The sequence below is a fragment of the Hoplias malabaricus genome, chromosome 5 (genome assembly GCF_029633855.1).
Source record: "Hoplias malabaricus isolate fHopMal1 chromosome 5, fHopMal1.hap1, whole genome shotgun sequence".
Classification (NCBI taxonomy): domain Eukaryota; kingdom Metazoa; phylum Chordata; class Actinopteri; order Characiformes; family Erythrinidae; genus Hoplias; species Hoplias malabaricus.
In genome coordinates this window covers 28,889,128-28,914,234 of record NC_089804.1, presented here as the reverse complement: position 1 = coordinate 28,914,234, position 25,107 = coordinate 28,889,128, and the positions used below count along the sequence as shown (strand labels likewise).

Here is a 25,107-nt window from a genome sequence, read left to right as displayed (position 1 = left end):
TTTAACCTTAAATAAAAACATATTTAAGCAATAGAACACTTGAGCTTGTGTTTTATCATGAAATATATTGTTCTATTGCTTAAATATGTTCTTATTTGAGGTTAAATGTAGTACTGTTGCATGTGGCTTCTTTTGGTTGCTGATCTTAGCTAAGATCAGATATTTATCTGTTTTCAGTGTTACCTTAATCTTGCACCTTTAGTTAACTGGAGAAAGACACCAGACTCTCTGACAATTCGAGACTATACCGTTAGTTGTCTGTGTTTTTTGTGTTTTAGCCGCTGTGAGCGTGTGAACTGCCCCAGTTATCAGGACTGTCAGAACATGCCTCTGAGAATCACCTACTACCAACTCAACTTCCAGACCAACATCATAATCCCGGCACAGATCTTCCGCATCGGTCCGTCTCCAGCTTACTCCGGAGACAACATCATCATCGGCATCCCACGGGGGAACGAGGAGGGCTACTTCAGCACTCGCCGCCTTAATAGCTTCACCGGAGCAGTGTACCTGCAGCGGCAGATCCACAGTCCTCGTGACTTCCTCATCGATGTGGAGATGAAGCTCTTGCGCCAAGGCACCTTCACCACCTTCCTTGCTCGCATCTATGTCTTCATCACTTCACATGCCATGTAAAGACAACTGTACATAATTTATAACAGTGCTTTTTAACTCCAATCCCGGGCACCTACTGCCCTGCACTGTTTAAAACCTTCCTACTTTAGCACAACTGATCAAGCTGGTTTATGGCACAGCCGTTGTGGACACATTGTGCAAAAACAGCTTTTTCATTATCAACAGACAATCATGAAAGGAAAAAGAATACTCTAGAACAGCCACAAAACAAAAACAGAGGTAGCTGATCTCACTCATTAGGGGAATACATTTGCAAAAGTGATAATTTATTAATCCTTTTAGGGAAACTGAGACATTACATTTATCTTATCTGTGGTAGTGAACACACATCTTCCATTGATTGTAATACACATAATACACATGCACTAGGGACAGTGAACACACATACTGACTTTTTTTTTCTGCTGGCTCAAAAGATTGAACCAGTGATAGTTAGATCCCAATTTTCCAATTAGATACTGTATTAATGCAGTGCAGGATAGTGGATCCCAAAACTGGAGCTGACGGCCCTAGTTAATGGTGCTAATGGTGCTAAGCTCATTTGTAAAAACAATTTTGTAAAAACTCTGTTTGTTGAACAGATTTTGTTTTGAAAGAATGTCACAAAAGTTTGGGGCTCTTTGCTTCTTTTTTTTTTTTTTTAATCCAACAGGGATCTTAACAGCTTGTGTTCTGTCAGATCTGGGGACAAACCTGGGAATGTGGGACTGCAGAGGCTGCTAGCTTTGGAGCTACATTTCTTCTTTAATGTATTAAAAATATCCTCTGCCAGATGTTATTTATACTGTACCAATTTATCCCGATTGCTCAAAACTTTTGCTTTTTTGAACGCTTCATTAATTTTCACAAAAGCAACATTTCCCAGTTCTCTCTTCTAACTCTCATGGTGCTGTATTCCTTCACTTCAGCTTTTATGAGTTTTCCAGCTCATTTAAAATCAATTACTGTATTAAAAAGCAAACTGAGCTGCAGCATCCTACACTCTTTTAATGGACATAGCTGACAGCACTTTTCATTCATGTTCATAAAGGGTAAAAATGCATCTTTTGTACACTGCTAAAAATGCCATAACAAGTGAAATCAACTTTATGACTTTGAGATTATAAGAAAAATAAGAAAATTATAAGATGATTTACAATTTATTTGTTAATGTAAATTTATAAGGTGTAAAACAATATTTGGCAAATTTATAATTTAAAAACATATATTTATGATCAAATAAAATTTTTACAATTATTTCTAGATTTAAGTTGATTTCCCTTGTTTATGTGTCACGTTTTTTTTTTTTCAGTGTAATCACCATGTCAAATATTTTGCAGTTGAATGGATGTATGATATTTTTTTCTGAGTTGCTTACTCCCTCCATATTTTGGAGCACAAATCCAAATATATTTGACATTCACACTGTACAAAAAAAGCCTGTGAGCTCAAATATAGCACTGAGAACTTTTACTCATTTTAAGTGTCTTTCTGTATGTTATTTTATGGTTATTTTACTGGGCCTGTTTCTGTGTATTATCTGTATCTCTCAGGGTGAAAATTATTACATCACTTCTCACTTCAGTCTTTAAAAGAGATATGTTTCATTGGATATATTTAATAATAATTTCGTGTACTGGACTCATGAAACAAATTAACCATTGGATCAATAAAATATCAACCAAAACTTAATTATTTATTAGAGCAGGAGTGACTTTGTTATTGGAAAGCTTGTTGATTGACACAGTTACAGAGCACCACCTGGTGGCGAACAGCAGAACTGTTTTGTAGGGTCATTTGTAGGCCTCGATGCTCTAAAACATGTCCTGGGAATCAGTGTTTTTGGGTGTCTTTGGTAAGTTTAAGTCCTAATACTGCTGTTAAAACTCAACACTAATGTATCCATTTAAATTTGACACATATAAATAAACTTCTTTCTTTTGCACTGTGTGAAATCTTCACTAAAACTAAAACAAAAATGATCTTAAATGACTTGGAATAAAATCTCTAATTATATTAGCTCATGGTAAAGTAAATTGTGGAGATATATTAGGTTTTAGATGTGCCGTGCAGATGATTTAAAAACTATGTTCATATTTATGAACTGAATATACATTATTATTAAATCATATTTTGTAATAAATTGCAGTGGGTCCAGAGCCTACCTTGAATACTGAGTGCAAAGACAAGCTTATTGAGCACATTTTGAAAACAATGACAATTCTAAGTGCTTTACAGAAACAGCACCGACAAAGTACAGAAATACTGAAGAATTAAGACGAATAAAAAACAATAAAAGAATAAAAATCTTCTTACCTCAAGAATTGCCAGCAAAGAAATTATGGATCACCTTCAGCAAACAGGCTACAAATACGCATAATCTCCATCAAGAGGAACACACTATGGACAGGGCACTAGTCCATTACATGCCATCATCCTTTCACCCATTTGCTCCGGCACACATACACGTGGGCAATGTTTTTTCATACTGTGGAAGTAAACTCGTGCTGACACTGGGAGAACACATTAAACTCCTTAAACTTATCTGAGACAGGAATTGAACCAAGAACCCCAAGATCCTGGTGCTGTGTGCAGCAACACTACCTCTGTGCACCCCCAAACATTACAGCAGGTAGTGTTGCAGTCACAGCTCCAGGGACCTAGTCACCCTAGTCACCTGCTCTGGGTGACTGTCCGTGAGGAGTTTGGTGTGTTCTCCCCATGTCAACATGGGTTTCTTCCTGCTGCTCCGATTTCCTCCCACAGTCAAAAAACACACGTTGGTAGGTGGATTGGTGACTCAAAAATGTGTGTGTGAATATAGTATTTTGCAATTTTGCCCAAAATGTGTAAATAGTCCGTCACAATTAAAATAGACTTATTTACTTATTTATTTGTGTTAATTTAAGTTTATTCTAAAAAGTATTCGCTTGGATGGAGTTCATAGCGTTGATACTGGAGCGCTCTCTCCGCCACCCATGACCAGCAAGTAACCGATCACGGCAAAGCATCTGTCTTTTTGTCGTCTGATTCACTACGGTTGGTTAACTGAGGTGTCAATCACACGTCAGCGAAGAGTTGTAAGCTTATCCCGCCTACCCTCGTTGGTTCAAAGCATCAGCGGAAACCAAGTAGGAACACCTTATGATTTCGATTCACGAAGATTTTACTAAAACTTTTTGTCGCCTGGCACTAGGTGTTCTGGAATATTCCGTTACGCAGGAAATAAAGACATGTTTACTGCGTGTGAATACGGAGCTTTATCGATGTAAGTGATTTTTAATAGCAAACTTATTTTACATGTTTACAGTTGTATAAAAGGCAGAGTTTTAAATGGCGCTGTGCTCCATGTGTAAATAATCATGACAAATCAGTGTGTGTTTGGTTGAGAGTTTCCAGTTAACGGCTGAGTTTAGACGGCTGGAAATAGGCGTGAAGGAAGTTGGATTAAATATGAAAACTGATGGGTGTCGGTGTAACGACTGTGTGGCGCTATCAATAATTAACTGTAGAGCGCTTGTGTGGAAAGGTAGGGTGACCAGAAGTCCTCTTTTACCCGGACGTGTCCTCTTTTTTATTAAAAAAATGTACGGGCGTACATAGAATTTCGAAAAGTTTCGTTCACAAACTAGTCCCCGCCCTCCCGTACTCCGTTTGGTTCGCTTGAGTGAGAAGGGGGCGTGGTGAAGTATCGTAAAATCTTCTGATTGGACGGTCTGATGTAGAGCTACCGTTATTGGTGGATAACCTTCTCTGTAAACATTTAATTGGTCAGTCAGCACGTCAGTAGTCGTGATTTGACGATTTGGTTGTATTCAGCCACAAGAGCATCAGTGAGGGCAGATACTGTTTATATCGTAAAGCCATTTTTTTAATGGATTAGTGGCACAGTTCTTTAGCAGCAGTTGACCTTTGTTAACTCTGATAGTCAAGTTAATCTTATCAATGGAAAAGTATCTGTTTTTAGCTTTTCAGGCCTGCTTTTAAAATAAAGTAGTCCCTGTCCTCCAGCCTCCCACTGAAGTGCTGATCAGACCCTGGGCTATCATCCTGAGGTCCACCCTGCACTCGCTCCTCACTCCTGCTATTGTGTAGTGATCGGAAAGGGTGTGCAGTGTTCAAAGCCATGTGGCTTCAACACAGAACCACAGATAACCTTCAGCTGAACACAGATTTACTGAACACAGTGAAATGGCAGCATAATAACATTAAAGAAAATCATACCTTAAAAAAACATCAGAGTAATCACAATACATTCAATCATACTTTTAGACACACTACCCTAATAATACAAATGGAGCAGTCAGTGGTTTTAACAAAAGTAAGTAGCAAACACTATATTTCTAACTCATTTAACTTGATATTCTTTTAACTTGAAAAGAAGCCAATTGCTTTGTAGTTTCTGAAAGAACCAGTTGCCATGGAGGCCATTTTTAAAAAGGTTTAGCAAAGAATCTCTCTCACACTAAACTGTATTTCTAGATCAATCAGGTTAGTGAAATAAAACTTGTTAATTGCCTGTAAGATAAACATTTCTGACAATAGATTAACATGAAAAATTCATAGTAAACATATTTCTGTTTCACAAATTGTCAGGCAATATTTGACTATGCTTCTTATTTAGGTTACTCCTGATCCTATTTAGATCCCGTACCCTACCATAGAGGTGGGGACTCATCGTGTTTAGTTTCATTATCAGTGATATTACAGTTCGCATTACAGGTTGTTTTTATTTGTAATTATGCAGATATCTATTGTAAGATATTGAGAATGATTTTATATAGACTTAAGAGTGAGGAATAACAATGGACATATAATAATGGTCATTATAATTAGTGTAATGTAACAATAACCAAAAAAAACATTACAATTATTGATAGTATGTATTCAGCTGGACTATAACATTTGTATAGCTGAAGATCCCAAATAATCTGAAATGAAGACTTTAACTTAAATTATAAATATTATATTTGAAATTGGGTGGCACAGTGGTGCAGCAGGTAGTGTCACAGTCACACAGCTCCAGGGACCAGGAGGTTGTGGGTTCAATTCCTGCTCCAGATGACTGTCTATGAAGAGTTTCGTGTGTTCTCCATGTCCGCGTGGGTTTCCTCCAGGTGACTGTCTGTGAGGAGTTGTTGTGTTCTCCTCGTGTCCACGTGGGTTTCCTGCGGGTGCTCCGGTTTCCTCCCACAGTCCAAAAACACTCGTTGGTAGGTGGATTGGCGACTCAAAAGTGTCCGTAGGTGTGAATGAATGTGTGTGTGTGTGTCTGTGTTGCCCTGTGAAGGACTGGCACCCCCTCCAGGGTGTATTCCTGCCTTGCGCCCAATGATTCCAGGTAGGCTCTGGACCCACCGCAACCCTGAACTGGATAAGTGGTTACAGATAATGAATGAATGTATATTTGAAATTATTTTTTAATTATTAATTTACCTCACATGCCTTTATATGTCCGTACTGCAGCCTTCAATTAGATCCTCAAGGATTTTTGTTACCCAAAATGAGATACAACAGAAGAACTATCACATTGCACAAGACTCCTAAAACTACATTTGTATTGCATCTGTAACATGATTAAAATGCTGCAAATATAAATATATAAGACGATGTATATTCTTCCAGAGCAATACAAAGGCCTGAAAGGCTGCCTCAGCATGTGTGAGGTGAATGTGTCCATACTTAGGTTTGTTCCATTAGCCCATGATGTGGGGGGAGTTTTTTATTTTCCTGCTGAACAGAAAAACCCTCAAACACTTCCGGCCATTCAGGTGGCGTCCCACTCTTTTGTAGGAGTGTGTAGTTTTTGACTGATTACCCTCTTTCCCCTGCTCTCTTTATCACTGCAAAGCTAAATATACATCTCCATGTTCCAGGAAATCAAGAGCTCAGCCCCAGTTCAGTGTCCATCTGCTTTATTCTGCTGATAAAGATGCTCTCAGGAAGTTATGAATCTTCAGATAACTGTTACTTTGTGTTTTTTGAGGCCCAAGCATTTTAATAGTTAAAGGAATACACTATTGCATCTGCAACCTGTTTTAGATTGAAACAGAAAAACATTTTTTCATGTTCCCACTGAACATGGCTACACACACTTTTAGTGATTACTGAATTAACAACTTAACGTTTTTCAAAAATAATGAGATATTTGATCATTTCTGTGAGGATTTGATTGCATTCAGCCACAAGAACAGTACTGAGGTCAGATACCAATTTTGAACAATAAGTTCTGAATCACAACACTTCATGCACAAATTCATTCATCCATCCATCTTCTGTAAGTGGTTTATCCTGATCAGGGTCACACTGGATCCAGGGCCTATCCAGAACTGGGTAAAAGGGAGGAACATGCTTTGAAGAGGGCACCAGATCACACCAACTTATCCAAAAAAAATAAAAAATTAAATGGTGCTCTGTCAGTCCATTGAAAGCAGTTTGACTGCCTAATGCCTGGTGCTTTATACCCCAATATAAGACACATTTGTCAAATATAGGCAGCCAACCTGGGTCCCACTAATGGCCAGTGTACTGACCCATCCATAGGCCGTCAACTCATGGCCTCCAATCAAGGCACATTTACACTGTATGGTATCAGCTTGATACAGTATGTGACTGATAAAATACATTTGTAAAATGCTGGAGAATTCTTTTAATATTTTTTAATGACACTCACCTTGGAATAAATGTAAAAAAAGTGGTAGTGAAAATATTTGATTGCAAATTACAGCATCTCTAAACACCGTATTGCACCATAGCAGGCCTGGCCTGATTTATAATACAGGATCTAGAGCTGTGACAGTTATATTAAAGCTTTCCTTTATAGAACCAGATCAAAGCTAAAAGCATAGTAACAAAACTACACAACCAAGTCCAAACAGATTCATTTATAACGCTGTCATGTTCATGATATTAAGCAAGTAAACTATCACTTCTGAAGTTCTGAGGTATTGCTGTCTATCCCTGGGCAACATGCACCTTGTCCCAAACCTGTCATCTTTAATCTGCCAGGCCTAATTTGGATTCTATAACTGTCATTAATTTTTCCCCTTCTAGGTCATCTTCCTTCATCAATGCGCTTGCACTTGGCAGGCTGTCCTTGTTTGGTTAATAAAGCCTTAAAGAGCTAATGATTAAGTGAAATGGAGTTGGCCTGCCTGGCACACGAGGCTCCAGATGCTTTGTGTGTGTGTCAAATTGTAAGAGATTTGGCAACCATGCTGTATTCATCTCAACTCTTCTGCCACCCTTTGATCCTGAATGGGAATCTGAAGATAAAAGGTGCTGCTGGTGGTTGGTGGGGGGGGGGGGGGGGGTCATTACCTGCTCTGTGAATTGGGTCAGGTCAACTAGGCTTTCATCAGAGAAAGAGAGAGAGAGGAGAGAGAGAGAGAGGGAGCCTTCAGATTGATTGACTGACGTTCCACTTCAAACGCTCCAGGGCAGGGTGCAGGCCACAATACTTTAACCTTCTTGTGCTCCACAGCTTCACATTAAAGTCTAAGCACAAATCACCTGTGCTTTATTACAGCCCTGACTTCACTCAAGTCTTTCTTTCTCTCTGCCCCTGCCCACCCACATCAAACAGAGCCAAGACCACTGTAGCAGTAATAAAATGAATCAGAATCATTGAATCAGCAAGAATGGTTGAATGTAAGCAAGGAGACGTGCTCTGTTCATTATTTACAAACTGCACTAAAACTGTGGTTCAGCAAATCTAGTTAAGAACGTCCTGGTATGCTGGCAAGAGAGCATTGGTAGTAGGGTGTTGTAAGATTATCTGCTTGTTATTTATATATTACATGGGTGATTTTTAAACCATAGTTCATGTTCCATTGTGTATGTAAACAGATTCATGTTATGAGTGTAGCTGATTTGATGTTTGTTCACAAATCTATTGCTTTTTAACCAGGCATTTTATTAGGCAATGAGGTAAACACTTTAAGTAGTGAACTAGGCCAAACATACAGCAGACCCAGACACACAGGGCACATTCAATAACAAAAACAACACACTGCAGCACCATCTGTATTAACATATTTTGTTATTCTGTTATTACAAGCTGGAACTCTGGATTCAGCCTATCACAGAAGCCCTTTCTCTCTCTAGTTACTACTCCTTTAGTTGAACATTGTCAAAACTCTTCACTGCAGATTCACACTGTATGTCAGACTTCATAGCCTATGAATTAAATGACAGAAAATCCCCAGTCAAAACCAATCCAGCTGTAGTAATGCTACAAACTGGACTCTTGAGGACGTAAATGAACACACATCACTGCTGTGAGGTCAGAAAGAACTCAGACAAAGAGCTGCAGACTGAAACAATGTTCAGTTGCTCAATCCACTTGCGTAACCTGTCTGAACATCAGCCCATACAATACAGCACAATCACATTTTCCATTTCAGCAGCAGGGAACACACACAGATCAGATGTGAATCAGAACATAAAATTACCAAAATAAAAAAAAAATCAGATTGCTCTTGACATTGGTGGGGACCTATGAATAAATTGCTTGTTTTTTTTGGAAGTTTTTTTCCTTTGCTCAGTGATAAAACGACATTGTAAAAGAACAGACAATTGGCAGGTTGTTGTGCAGTTAATTTACAAACCATGTTATTCATAGCTACAGATGATTTTAGCCTGCTGTTATTACGATTATTACGACTCATTTAATTAGCAAACTTGATTTTACATGACTTACACATTTCTTTGAAAAATAGATCCTTTTGTCCACCACCTTCTTTTTTTGCTGTCATCCTCACACTCTTTTAACACCCATGTGTCGCCCGCGATGCACCTGAGTATTGCACAGTAATACTCGCTTATGACTGGAAAGTTTTCATTCCAGTTTTGGCGATGCTAACAAACAAACGTAGCTAGAGAGTCTCATGTGACAGCAGGGAAAGGCACAGCCAATCACACTTGCCATATGTGTTACAGGGAGTTAGGACTTGAGTAGAGAACCTGATTTAACCCTTTCTGCACCTCTAGGTTAATGAGACATTGGCAGATTTTTTTTTTTTTGAAGGGATCATATTATGGTCCAACATTAAGTCTGAAGCTTTCCCAAACAACAAACAAACTGGACAAAAAAGATGATGGAGGGTGTTGGCAACATGAACTGCTGAAGGCCAGACTGAGGGGCCTGCTAAAATTTTGCTGCAAGCTGAGGGGGAGGGGGGGGGGGGTTGTGCCAAAAGGTTAAAACCTGTCACGTTTGAAATCCAGAGAAACTTCACACAGCATAAGATTTTGTGTCAGGTGCATTCTCACAGCTGGAAATGTTCTGCATGCTTAAGACATGGAAAGGCACTAGTGGAACAGGTGCAAGCAGTACTCCAGAATATTAGCGGCTCTGTTCACACATACACTCACTCTGAATCTGAGTTTCTACTAGGGCACTAGCAGGATAAATTCTGCATAAAGTCAAGGGCAAACGTTACGGGTGTTAGCATTCACAAAAACAGAAAATTTCTGGGTTACCTGGCTGGTGTGAAAGAGACTCAGGACACATTTCAACTCAGTTAAGAGCTATTAGTGAGCTGGGACGGGAAGTGTGTTGGGAGCCAATGTTCAGAGCCATAGGCCTCAAGGCCCAGGGTTGTAAAAAAACCTTACTTTTCATTTAGCATTGAGCATAGTAACATTAGGTGCATCAGTGTCTGCTCCGGAGAGCTCCCTTCTATTGGCATAGTAATGGAATGCAATCGAACACCTCTATCAGCAGACAGGGGGACCTTAACAGCTTGTTACTAATTAGATGGGGTATCTAAATATTTTTCAATGTTGGTGATGTGATATTCTTTGCAGCATTCAAAGGTAACATTCAGTGTTTAAACTCCTCAGATCTAAGTGGAAATTCCTAGAAGTGATGTGTTAAGTGTAGGTTGGTCTGATGGATATCTTGAGTAATGATAATGATAACAGAGATCTCTTGTAATGATAAAGTTAATGATAAACACTTTATGCGGGACACTTTTTCATTTGTTTGTTGGTTTTAATTAGGCACAATCTTTTATATCTTCATCACTCGACTCTGCCTTTCACTTCCAGAAAAAGCATTCCATTGTGCATGTAGCAATACTCTGTCATGGTATTTTCTAACAAAGTTATGTTAGGGTCTGTTTGTGCAAACGGTAAGCGATGCCTCTCATTTGATTAATATCTCTTTGTAACAGCTATAATTGCACTCATTTGAATGGAACGGTGTATTATTCTTGGACTGGATCTTAATAGGAGTGAAAATCCCCATCTGCTGATGTGTCCGTTTTTTCTTATTGGAGGTGAAGATAAAGGTAGCCAGACTTGGCTAAAACATAATCACTCAATAAAAACAGGAGAGATAAAAGTCAGTGTACAAAGAAAGAAAAGATAATATGTCAAGAGGAGAAGAGATGTGCACTGAATTAAATATTCACAAATATGAGGTTTTCTCTTTATGCTGTAAACAGCTGGGGCCCAGCTGCGCACCTATTCCAAATGTTGTCAAGTTTTCGCATATGTAGTGTATTGTATAGTAACAAATATGAAAAGTGTTTATACTAAAATAATCCATAATGCACATATAGAATGGTTTGATTTTTGAGTATGGTGATGATGGACATTATTGTGCTACAATCCAATGGTAAACAGAAAGTAAAGAGATTGGTACATCTGGGAAAATAGTGCCCTACTCCATACATTGTGCACTTTACAGATTATTAAACTACTACACGGTGTACTAAATGTTAGAGGGGTGTGGAGCTTATAGCTGAATATAAATGGTATCATCATTTGACATACACTGAACTATTTTAGTGTAGAAACCGTTTTTTATGACATACACTGTGCACTACACAGGGTATGATTTAAGTATCTGTATTTGAAAAAAAGGCAGCATTGCAGCTGCAATTTGGTATGACGTGTATTGCTACAGCAGCAATTCATCACAGCCTGTTAGTACAAAACTATGTAACAGGTTGTTTTGGGTACTAGCCTGCCAAACTTACCTTTAAAGTTATTACATAATGTATAGTAATAGTCTGTAGTACTCTGTTGCTCTTATATTTATTATTATTATTATTTTTTAACAAACATGTATCCTGTGGCTTTTACAAACCAAGGCTGGGTTTTCCAAAAACTTCTTTGCACAAACATGATTCTTAAATAGCATCACACTGAACACTCTCAGCCAATTATAACAGTTCAAATAGGTCAATAATTATTTAAGAACTGGAGTCAAACCAAGTGCTGCTTTAAACCAAATGTTAGCAACAGGACAGTAGAAGATAAATCAGGTCTAATATGGTATGTGTCCTCACATAGACTCTGTCTGACCGGTTCATTGCCTGAGTTTTTTGCCAAACCAAGTTGACCCCACATGATATTCAGTCATGAGACTCTGGGGGCAAAAAGAGTGCAAAACTGTACTAAGTGTGATATGGAGCTAAATTGGAAAATGGAGATTAATTTTAACTGATAAATATTTTCAGGCTTTTTTTCAGATATTGAGAAACAAAGATAGAATCTGTGTTGTAGTATCAGAATAGATGTTGGAAACTAAGGTCAGGACATGTTTGACATCTGAAGTTAGCTACTAAATCTCCAATATAGCTGCAAAAATCTTGCAAACTAGCAATAAAAGCATGTCAACTTTAATTATGCTGCAAGTCTTTGTGTTGTGTTCACGTGATAATTCTCTGAGCAGTTGGTTTAACTGGAATGAAATAAAAGAAATCGTCCTGATGGTTGAACATGATTTGTCAAAAGCACATTTAGTTTGCAGTCCAGGCTGTTTATTCTACAACTATAATAAGCAATTTCTTAAGTCTCCCTAAGAACAAGGGGCCACATGAGAATTTTGTATTGTAATACCAATTGTTGTTGCTACCAAACAAAGATTGACACAGTGTAACTGATGCAAAGCACTGCTTTTAAGTCCCAAAATTAATGGTGTCCCCTTATGGAGAAATTTGGCCTGCTAAATGCCTTTTTACGTGTCCTATTTTTACGCACCGAAAAAAACAATACAAACAAACAAACACTCGTATATTAAAAGTATCCTCAACACCAACACTGAAACTGACAGACTGTGATGCTGTGTCAGATATTGAATTAGAACCTGTTGTAGTTTCTGCGTTTTACGGTGTTAAAATCAGCTCGACCAATCACAGTGCCATTGTCATGGTTACGGACCAAACAAATGAGCAGGAAGATGGTTGGAGGAACAGCTCATATTGTACATAGCAGAACACAAAAGCTTAAAGAACAAGCAACATGCCGACTATAAAACTGTGGAGGATAGAGAGAATCATTTAATAAGTAGTGATGCAACAATCCATTGATGTGTATAAATTTACCCACCCAAACAGTAAATGATCCGATGCATCAATGAGATGCCTAAATATTCAGTAATCAGCATGACTCCTCTCTGTAAGCTATACTCCTCCTGAGCTGTAGGTGGCAGCATGTTGCAGTCTGCCAAATAAGTGTGTTCAGTGAATAGCAATGCAGGCGCCGTCTACCAGTCGTCAGAGAAGTAGCAACCAAGGAAACAAAATTATCCACTCTCCAGTTGGTTACAATGCATGGGTGTGGAAACATTTCATTTTTCACAAAGATAAAGGGCATTTGCAAGAACGTGGCCATTCGGTGTAGAGGAAAATAAAGGTATTTGTGAGCTGCTATACATACTGGAGCCAAAATACACCATTTTGACAACACCTCTTGACAATACTACAGTGAAACCTGCATACCTAAGCTGTATAAAGAAGTGCAGGAGGGCATTAAATGGGAGCTCATGGGTGCAGGGCAAGTTACAATTACAAAAGATGGCTGGACATCATGTACAACTGAAGTGTATGTAACCATGATGTGTAATTTCTTGAACGTTGATTGGCAAATGAAGAATTATGTTCTTCAAACACGTATTGTGAATGACATACGCACACGAGTAAATATTGGGGCAGTGTGGAGAGAAGCATGTGAGGAAGTGGAAAATACAATAAAAATAAATTGTTCAAATAATATTTTGAGTTCATATAAATGTAAAATATTGTGTGGAATTGAGTCTTATTAAAACAAAACAGTATACAACCAAATCGTGTTGTGGGAATTTTAGGGTTATTGAAAATAATCCTATTGCTTAAAGGAACTGATGCAGGATCGTATTGTTTCCACCTCTATTAATGTGAGGAGCAACACACAGAAGTGAAGCCTCAAAATCCCCAGTGACCTTCAGAAGCACTGCTGAACTCGCCGTGTTGTTCTGCAATCTGTAGGGAATTCAGTGTGTCGTTTAATTGCAGTGCTTAAAGCAATAAATTCATCGTGGCTCCTACTCAATTAACCAATTTCTTCCAGTGTCTTCCTGCTATTTCAGAGTGCTGAGACACAAAACATGGACTTGGTGTGAAGGTTCCACTGAGTTAAAAATCGCATCCCTATTTATGTGCAAACAAATCTGACTTGGTGTATGAATAGGCTTTAAATGTGAGTGAGTGAGTTAATGAGTAAGTTGGTTCATAACAAGCCACATCCATGATTTGCTTTGTATTTGAAAATTAACAAAATATAAAGGCACCTGGTAATAAGAAACTGTACCACTGATGCAAATAATTACTCCTATTAAACAAGAAATCCTATTTGAACACTAACATTGCTGCATTATTGATGATGTTCAGAATTTGCAGTGCACCTACAGCATAATTAGTCCTATATTGCCTTATAAAGTACTAGATACAAAGAAAAACCTTGCAGAGAAATGCAGATTGTTAAAGGCCATGAACCTCAAGTCTTCAGTCTCATGCTGAGTAGTCCAGAGATTGCTGATTTTATTTTTAAACTTTGCCAGCTTGCATTAAAATTAATCCAATTATCTGCATCCTTGCCCAACACCAACAGTGGGAGAGCGCTCCCGGTGGTCTGGAGCTAGACATTGCTTGAATGAGGATCTCCAGGTCAGCGTTTTGGAGGGTCTTGAGATGAGCTTAGCTGAAGCTTAGCATTCTCCTGGTGCAGTGGACTTGCATCACTTAATCAAGCAGTAGATATTCCTTGTGCTCTCAAAGATCAAAGAACATCAGTGAACACTATTTCTTCACTCTCTCCTTTGATTTATCTTCTATAGGGTTTGAGGATGAGACTGGTTTCTTCTATTATAGCACACTGTTTTAATTATATTTACTCAAAAACAAAAAAACAATATTTGTTCCCTCATCATAAAGGAAAGCATTGAGATAAACACGGCCAAAAATCCTAAATAGTTTGAAATGCATTCAACTGGGTACCAAGGAGTATAACTTGTGCATATGGTATGGCAACATCAAAGCTTCTGAATGTCTAGTTGCAGTTATTAACACATAAGCAAAGCTGCAAAAAAGAAAATCATACAGGAGCTTGAAGCTTTCGAAGTATGAAACATGGCAAGCAACAAGTTCTGAAGATGGAGATGGATTGTGTAAATATCTACACCCTTGGCAAGTAAACTAAAATGGATTGGATTAGGACACTTACGCAAGAGAACACAATGTCTACTACTCGAGTTATGACCAACAAAAAATTTACTAGCTTTTATTTGTCCACAAGGATGTCAACAGGAGCATTATTGTACACAACACAATGAATTATTGACTGATATCAAATCAATGTCATGCACAACCATTTAGCATTAGTCATCTACAACAGAGTGAAAAAGAAATCAAAATGTTTTATGAGAAAGTTTAAACTAAGTTGAAAAGACCTGCAATGAAGAAGTTCTGCTGGTGATGGGAGCTTAAATTACCAAGTCAGAAATCAGAAGGAAAGAAATACAATTGGACAACATGAAATGAAGCCAGAGAAAAATGAATAGACCTTTGGGAATGTAATGATTTTTCATTATAAATACAGTTGTCAAGCAACCAAAGCAACATATTTACACCTGGACAAAATCATATGGCAGGGATGGCAGGAATTTTCAGCTCGGGCCACACTGGGATTTAAAAATTGACAGGCGGGCAGAGAGGTGAACAAATATACATAAACGACATGTGAAACCTATGAAGTAAAGATTGCCTACCTACCTTATTCAGTTTTATTGGGAACAGAGTTTTTAGTTTTGCTTTGTTGATGCTATCAACACTCAGTTTCTATAAGCATCTCCCTTGCTCTCGCTGTGTGTGCTTGAGCTTGATACACAGCGTGCTGTCCTGAAAAGAGTGTATGCAGACAGAACTGTTCCCAAGCTGCAACGCAAAGTGTAAGCACCCATGACAAATCAGATTGGTCAGTTCATACAGTTTGAGCATGTAAATCGCAGGTGTTATCCATACACAACAAATGATTCAAACATGCAGTGTGAGCTGTCACCAACACATACGACTTTCAAAATCGCACAATCTATGCCTGGCTGTAAACCAGCCAAGTGGTTAGATCACACTGGCGTGATCGGTGACTCCAGCAGGGGAGTACCACTCAACTTAATGGCAGATGTGACGAATGAATATCTGTAAAACTAATAGACTTTAGCAGAGGTTAGTTGTGTTTGGTGTGTGCCATCTAGTGGACCCGGTTAAATGCAGGATATTGCAGGAAAAAGGTGAAATTCATGTAGTTTTAGGATTTTTTAAATACTCAGCAGGCCGGATAAAACAGTCTATAGGGCCGTAGTTTGCCCACCACTGCCTTATGGTATTCAACAAAACTAAATCTATTTCTCTGCACCAAGAGAGGGAAAATGTCTGTTTTATTTGCAAACACATGGCCTAGAGCTGATTGTGGAACAGACCACAAACCTCTAATATGCAAACTCCAGTGAAGTTAAGGGCAAAAAATAAAGCCATCAGACTTCCAAAATATGACCTGTAAAACATACCACATGTATTCAAGGAAAACATCAGGAACAGATTCATTCATTCATTATCTGTAACTGCTTATCCAGTTCAGGGTCACGGTGGCTCCAGAGCCTACATGGAATCATTGAGCGCAAGGCAGGAATACACCCTGGAGGGGGCGCCAGTCCTTCACAAGGCAACACACACATTCATACCTACAGACACTTTTGAGTCACCCATCCACCTACCAACGTGTGTTTTTTTGGACTGTGGGAGGAAACCGGAGCACCCGGAGAAAACCCACGCGGACACAGGGAGAACACACCAACTCCTCACAGACAGTCACCCGGAGCAGGGCTCGAACCCACCCTGGAAGGTCCCCGGAGCTGTGTGACTACGACACTACTTGTGCAGCACTGTGCCGCCCCTCAGGAACAGATTTCAGATGCTAAACATAACTGACAGAGAGCAGGAAAAATATGGGTTTAACTGACAGAGGTCATCAAATGAGACCAAAAACCTGGGAAAAAAGAAAAGGACAACAGCTGACTGGATCTTCAGTTATTGTCACTGGATGACTGATGATGCAATGAAAATGGGGAAAAAAGTGGAGAGGCCAAAACCAAGAAGAATACATTTCTTTAAGGGAACTAAATTGTGAATTCCAAAGAACCATAAGTGAGGACCAGGACCAGTAGCATAACTGCTTTTGTAAAGATGCTGAAAAAGGAAACAAACATGGAAAAACAAGGATTGCTTTTCAGAAGTTCAGTGAGATTAGAAATAATCTTTAACCTCCTAACGGATGTTAATGGACAGGACATAACTGATCAAACCAATATCAAAAGAAGACAGAAAGAATGTACAGAAGACCTTTACAAACAAGATGTTAGGCACCAAGACACTTTTGTTGATGTCAGCTACACACAAGATCTTTTAGTTCTAGGAGATGAAGTCAGAGAGGCCCTGAGATCTCTGCCAAAACAGAAAGCCACGGGAATCGATAACATCATAATGGAAATATTGCAAGAATCTGTAGGAGACTGTACAAGTGCTGGCCAAACTGGAACAGAATATCTGGAAAACCATACCACTCAGTGGCCAACAAATTGGAAAAAGTTAATTTATATCCCAATACCAAAGAAATGAGGCATGAAAAATTGTTCGAACTACAGAACAATCTCCCACTTGCCAGTAAAGTTATGCTGAAGGTTATTCAGCATAGACTAAGGCCTTACATGGAAAGAGAGCAGATATATAATTTCATATGTATGTTTGATAGAGAATATCAAGGATGTACTGACAACAGCAAAGCCTTCACCACACACAATTAGGAAACCTCAGGAAACAATCAGGAATCCTCAGGAAAATGAGAATACCAGATCATATAAATTATCTAATGAATCTCTATACTGATCAACAAGCCAGAGCCATGACTAGAAATGTACAGACTGGTTCCACAACCGCAAACAGCAATACCTGGCTGCATTCTGTCATCATACCTGTTCAACCTACATCCTGGAAACACAATGAGAGAAGGTAGTTCTCATTCATTGTAGTGCAACAAGGTAGTGGGCTTGTTCATCTGAGCCCATCTTTGGGTGACTGTGAAGAGTTTGGTGTGTTCTCCCCATGGCTGTGTGGGTTTCTTCCGGGTGATCCAGGAGAAAAAAGAAAAAAAAAAAAACACATGGAATGGATAATCAGAGAAGCAGGGCTGGAGGAAGATTCAAGATGGGCCAAAGAATCAATAACCTTTAACCAATAACAGAACACTGACTGCAAAAAAAATGTGGAAGACCTCAAGGCCCTTCTAAGGAAAGCTAAAAGAACAGCTTAATTTAAAGAAAATAAATGTCATAATGATAGGAAAAAACACTAGCATTACCATCAATGGAGATGATGTGGAAGTTGTTGATTTGGGTTCATCAGTACAAGCAGTCAGTAAATACAGCACAATCTGGCATATGGTAAAGCAAGGATGAGGGACCTGTAAAAAGGTTTTCAAATGTAATTATATATCTTTCAAAACAGAGATTAATATACTCTTGCTGTTGTTCGTTATGATTGTGAAAACTTAAAAAAAAGTGACAGGAAGAATATCTATGCCTTTGAAGTTGGTGTTGGCGTTGAAAAAAAAATTTAAGAGTATTTCAAACTGCAAAGAGGACAAACAAATTGATCCTGGATCAAATCAAGCTTCACCTTTCACTAGAGGTCCAGACAACCAAACTAAATGTCTCTTATTTGGAACACATTATGGTAAGAAACAACTCATTGGAAAAGACAGTAATGCTTGGAAATGTTGATGGTAAAAGTGGAAGAGGATGGACAGCAACAAGATGGAGTGACACAATCAAATAAATAATGAACGTGATTTTAAGAAGCTTTAAGCCTCATACAGAGGGCAGGATGTACTGAAATAGCACTATCCGTAGAGTTGCAGTGAGTGCCAAAGATGGCACAAATTAGGTCAAAATGTGTTTGCTAGATCAGTAATGTCACTGTGCCAAATGCCAAGTTTCAACAAGGGGAAGCACCCCATGGATTGGGCTCTGAAGAAGTAGAACCATTTACCTCATACCTTTGGGATGAGTTAGAGCGATGTTTATAATTCAGAAGTAATCTCTCAAAATCAGAATCATCGTCCCAGAAGAATAGACGGTGTAACTGCAGATATAAGAGGAGCAAAACATTATAATGAATTTCAATAGCCTTCATTTCAGAACACACTCTTGGATGTATAGTGTATCTTGGCAGAAGGAGGAAAAAAAATTAATTTTATTTTTCTCACTAAACTTCTTTTAAGGCCAGACATGATTTGAATTTAGAATTAGAAACTAGAATTGTGTAAGAAAGATAGTAAATAAAAAGTGACTAAATGATTCTTTGTAGTGCCTGTCAGTGAGTTACGCTAATTGCTGCCACTGTTCCACAGAAGTCAAGCAATGAAAGACAGGACTCCCCAAGATGAGCAAAGAATAACAGCAATGTCGGAAACACAAATACATCCACTACAGGTCACGCACTGATAAAAGCGTGTGTAGTGAAAACTTTTTCCAATTGACAATCATCTAATTTTCCACCATGGCTAATGATGTTTTTCTCTCTGTGCCAAGAGTAATGGCTCATTATTCTACATATGACATATCTTCACAGAGATTACATATCACTTCCTGCTTCTTCTTTATGGCTTTTTTTTTTATTATTTCTCTTTAAACGTAAGTGAGATAAATTATTTATATATTAAGATATTCCCAATATCTTGTTTATGTATACTATCCACTGGTGGTGCTGTTTCAATCACTATTTATGTATGCAAAGAAAAGAACACTATGCTGCAGTTTCTAAGATGTGTCAAGTATATGATTGCGGTTAAAATTAAGGCCTTTTCACACAGAGTTTGCACATAAAAAATGGATGCGATATAGTGGAACATTCATAGTGGAAAGTCCAATGCATTTTTTTGTCTCAACACTCTGAAAACACTGGAAGATGCTGGAAGAGGAACAATACATGGATTTATTGAGTAGGAACAATGTTGAATTTGTCATTTTACTTTAAACACTGCAACTAAATGCTACACACTGAGTGTTTAAGGAGGTCTTTGGGGGAGTCTGGGGCTATGCTTCTACGAGTTGCTCCTCACACTTTAGTTCTGTGTTTGTTATTGTTTTTTAAGCTTTTTTGTTCCACTAAAAACAAGACGAGCTGTTCAGTCGCCGACTTCCTACTAATTTGTTTGGTCTGTAACCATTTCAACGGTGCTCTGATTGGTCGGTCTGATTTTAATGCATTCCATAAAACAGAAAATTTCAAAATCTGAAGCAGTGTCGCAGTCCATCAGTTTCAGACTTGATGTAACACCATTAATATATGCGTGTTTTGTTGGACACCGTGTGGAAATGCCTTTAGGCTTAGAGTTGACGTTAGGTTTAGGATTATGTTTAAAATATGCAATCTGCATTTCTCAGGGGAAGTTTCAAGGCTGATTTGTCACACTGCTTACCCAGAAATGTATGTGAACGTCCACAAATATATTTAGTACATATTATACAACTGGCAATTATATTTAGTACACAATGTATAAATCTAGGGAATTATCTTTTATGAATGTAAACAAAGTAATTTTACGTAGCTGTTGTTTAAGTAGTAGTAGTAGTTGTAGTGATCAAGTTAACATATTAAAATGAAAAACAGTCAAAAAATAAAAATCAGGTGCATTCATATTTGCTCATATGAGTTCAGCGGTGGGAAAACCATAGACATCAATCTAAAGAGAAGTGGAAAAACATGACATGGTTTTGATTAACCATCTTTCATCTTTTTGGTCTATGAGTGAGCAGGTGTATGTCTGGTGTATACCAGGAAAACTGTACAATCCCAAATGCTTGACCCCACAGCAAGCTGGGTCTGATGGCTCTCTCAAAGATATTTTGCTGGCCTGGTTTGAGTCCATTTTTGACTTTGTCCTATCTTTGTAATCATACAATTAAAATATTTCATTCTGGTCTCTTCTGGGGTTACAGTGTCCTCATCCACAGGGCACCAAGGGTCACTGACTGATTTAATGTGTATGGAAATCATGGAAATCCTATGCTTTGACCCTCAGAGTCACCAGACCTCAACCAAGTTGTCTTTAGACTGACAAAAACCACTTGTACTACCTACATACTAAAAGACTATTTATAAAGTGGGATCCCCTGTAACAGCCACACAAGAGCCTAAGATTCCCATGCCAAGTGTTGGCTAGAGACCTCGGCAGAAAAGGAAGGACAAATTCTGTGTTACCCTTGATTTCAGGAAAAATAAACTTTGATGTTCCACTTTTTTTAAAAGATGTGGTATGTTTATTCCGTATTTTTAAATGTAGAGATGAAATAGTGATCTTGGCTCATGCTCCGTCAGGCAGTCAAATGCTCAGGTGTAATGCTCAGCCCAAATCCACTTCTTTCATCTGAGCTAACAGGGTTTAAAGGCAGAAGACTAAAGCCTTTGGTCATTCTGATCTTGCTTTATTGGTGCTTCAATCCCTGTTTTTTTTTCTTCTGCACGTTTGATGTGCGTTTGTGAGTTAGGGCTGAGCCTGAGGTCAGCCCAAACACCCTGCTGGACATGAAGGGCTTTTGTACAGAGTTAGTGATGCACACATAGGTAAACTCGCTTTGATCCCCATTCTGCAAAATTTTCAGCTCATCCTGGACAGCCAGAATTGCTCTGGTTCTTAAACAGCTGTGGACAGTCAGTGTTATATTCACAGTTTTTAAAACAAACTGATTGCCTGAGGCTTCGCGGTGAAGGCTTCTTAATTTTTGTAGCACTGTTGTAAGGTATTTAGTGCAAACACATAACATTGCACAAGAAAATTAACATTCTTTGTTTGGGTTTGACATGCGGAGAAGGGAGGGCAGAACTACAAACATAATTAAAGAAACATAATCGCAAGAACAGAAATATAAACGCAACCACAGAACTACAAACAGGAGGCTTTGATCGCAAACAGACTGGAGAGCAAGCAAATGGTGAGGAAACATACTCAGACATTTATAAAAAGTGTCTTTTTGTTATTATTATTAAAATCATGAACATCACCTTTAAGAGATGAGGCCTTTCAGGGGCTTTCACACCAGAAATGCTCCTGGCCGCAACATGTTGTGCCAAATTCAGCACCCTGCTGTGAGATGCATCCTACAAACATCTTAGAAGTTATTTTAATAGTAAAATGCTTATGATTTAAGAGGGGGTGCCTTTCCTGGTATGTAGACTACCCTTAAAAGCATCCCCCTATGACTTCTGTAGACACAAACATGAACTGTTTTTGGTAATAGACAATTAGGGTCAATATAAAATACATGTATAAGTATGATCATAATGAGGTAAGATTTAAGAAGAGTTGCATTTCTTTCTTTGTATAAGTAGAACTATGAAATATTTAATTGTGTATATATGTACCTTCAAGTATAAACTTTCACTGGTGTAATATTTTTAGCAAACAAATATAATTACAAGCTGTCAAGTTTTCTTTACACCTTTTTTACACTTTGGCTTTTGTCCTAAAATTGATCAAGGTTTCTCTCATGTTAAGTCTGAAGAACTTCCAAAGGGCTACTGAAACCATTTTTAAAATAATATCATGATATTTCAGGGTGTTTTGGTGATAACGATATTCTTGGCGATGTGACAAAACACTGAGAAATAGTTTTATTATTTAATGAACACCCTATTGCAACAAAATAAATGTATATAAATATTATATTTACATAAATAAATATTTTACTACAAATGTAACATTCATTCATTATCTGTAACCGCTTATCCAGTTCAGGGTCGTGTGGGATTCCAGAGCTTACCTGGAATCATTGGGCGCAAGGCAGGAATACACCCTGGAGGGGGCGCCAGTCCTTCACAGGGCAACACACACACACACACACACACACACAAACCTACGGACACTTTTGAGTCACCAATCCACCTACCAACGTGTGTTTTTGGACTGTGGGAGGAAACCGGAGCACCCGGAGGAAACCCACGCAGACACAGGGAGAACACACCACACTCCTCACAGACAGTCACCCGGAGCAAACCCACGCGGACACGGGGAGAACACACCACACTCTTCACAGACAGTCACCCGGAGCAGGAATCAAACCCACAACCTCCAGGCCCCTGGAGCTGTGTGACTGCAGCACTACCTGCTGCGCCACCGTGCCGCCCACAAATGTAACAATTTCAAACATTCTGAGGACATGGCAAAAAAACATCTGTAAACATTTGCTTATTTTGTAAATAACTGTAACTTACCAAGATTCTAATTTTGTATTAAATGATAATGTAGAGCATAAATCTACCACAGTGCAGAAAATTTAGTGTGTGCATGTAAACGGTACTGTACTGTAATTACAGAACTGCAAAGTTCTCCTGTATGGTAAATGGAGCTGATAAAATGGACAGTTGTTCAGCGTATAGATGATAGTGACAGTATGTGTATAAGTAGTTGTAAGTGGTGGTGTCAAGGATCACTGTGCTATAATGGAACAGAGGGATGTTTTCTGAAATGAACCCTTCTGAGGAATCTTTCACAATGACGTGATTGTGAAACAGTCGTGTTGTGATTGCATCATTCAGAGGTGAACACACCAACAGTGATGTGTTTTTATACAGTGTCCTCCCATGGGAGACTGCACTTTATAATTCTTTCCTCCACAGCTAGCATCAGAGCAGTGACCTATGACATGAACACTGCTAAAAATGAAATATTATTTTAATGTATGAATTTTTGTAAATGTATCTGTGCTTTTGTCTAATACATTTGTGTTCTGGCTTTTTGTTTTTGGTTTTATTTTTCTTAATTATTTGTTGTCAATTAATGTATTTGTGATTTTGTTTTACATACGTTGTGTTTTGGGCTTAAATTATATTCACAGCAAGTGAAGTCATTATGAGTCAATTGTAAGAATTTAAAAAGATTGTTCCACCTTCATGTAGATGTTTTTGGATTGTTTTTGTAAAGTATCATTTTTCCCATATTAGATCATTTGCATCTAGATTGAAAAATATAAAAACAATCATTTTTATTCTGAAATCCATAATGATGTATATGAGACATGTTGGCTAGCTTTAAATTTTTTTCTCTTCATAAAAGTGAAGACCAGACATAATACACCACAACAAATTATATGTACTGGCTTTTATACATGTGCAGTGCATCTACAATATTATCATCATATGATTCTAGTATAATATCACAATGCAAAAAATGTGTTATATATATATATATATATATATATATATATATATATATATATATATATATATATATATTAACATGAAATTATATCACTGTCTATCATGTATTTTAAAAAATGCCCTTTTACCTTATACACTGTGCTTATCATTATACATGAACTGACCTGCTAGAAGAGTCAAAGCTGAAGTCGAACAGTAGAGGGCGCTCCACAGAAACAGATAGACCAGCACCATTCAAAGGTTTTCATGATGGTTATCAAAGCCTCTTTAGTGAGATACTGACAAAGTCATGCATCTGTATCTATCATTTCTTTTCAAAGAGATACCGTCTGTACTCAGAATACAGTTTACTACTGCTGCACCTACAGTTTCTTCACACACCACACATATAGATATACAGTACTGTGCAAAAGTTTTAGGCACCAGATTATGGGATTTAATACGCTATTTATCTGAGCAGTATGTGTTTATTTGCTTAAAAATAAATAAAACCAAATAACATTATTCCGGTAAGTGTGATACTCTGTGTGTGAATGTGCTGATTTAACTTTTTCCAAATCTCTCCTTGTGGCATTCCATATTATTTGAGGTTATCATCCAATATCGTTTAATAGAGATTTTAAATAATGTGTGCTGCTGATTTAACAAATTCCTGAGAGATACTAATGTTGTTGTCTTAATAAGGTCCTTCCTTTAAATTTGGATCAAATACATGCACACACACACACACATTCAAAAAGATGCATTGTTATTCAGTTTTATATTGTCGTTTAATACTCATAAATGACATGTATTTGCCTATATCATCCCATACTGTTGTACACATCATACATTAGGCCTGTGTTATCTCATTGTTTAATATAACTCTATATTGCCCATTAATATTTTGTACCATGTTATCAGTGGCGGATGCTGGTCTTTCAAGGAGGGGAAGCTCAACTTCGGCCTACATCAT

General features: G+C 38.1%; 1 protein-coding gene across 1 annotated transcript in view; it reads left to right on the top strand.

Annotated features, from left to right (window-relative positions):
* The window catches only part of LOC136697291 (fibulin-2-like), a 53,979-nt gene extending 51,453 nt beyond the window's left edge, over positions 1 to 2,526 (top strand). Inside the window, exon 14 of the mRNA XM_066672324.1 lies at positions 279 to 2,526. Within this exon, the coding sequence (XP_066528421.1) occupies positions 279 to 636 (358 nt within the window). The 3' untranslated portion in view covers positions 637 to 2,526. The remainder of the gene's footprint in view (positions 1 to 278) is intronic.
* The last annotated feature ends 22,581 nt before the right edge of the window (positions 2,527 to 25,107 follow it).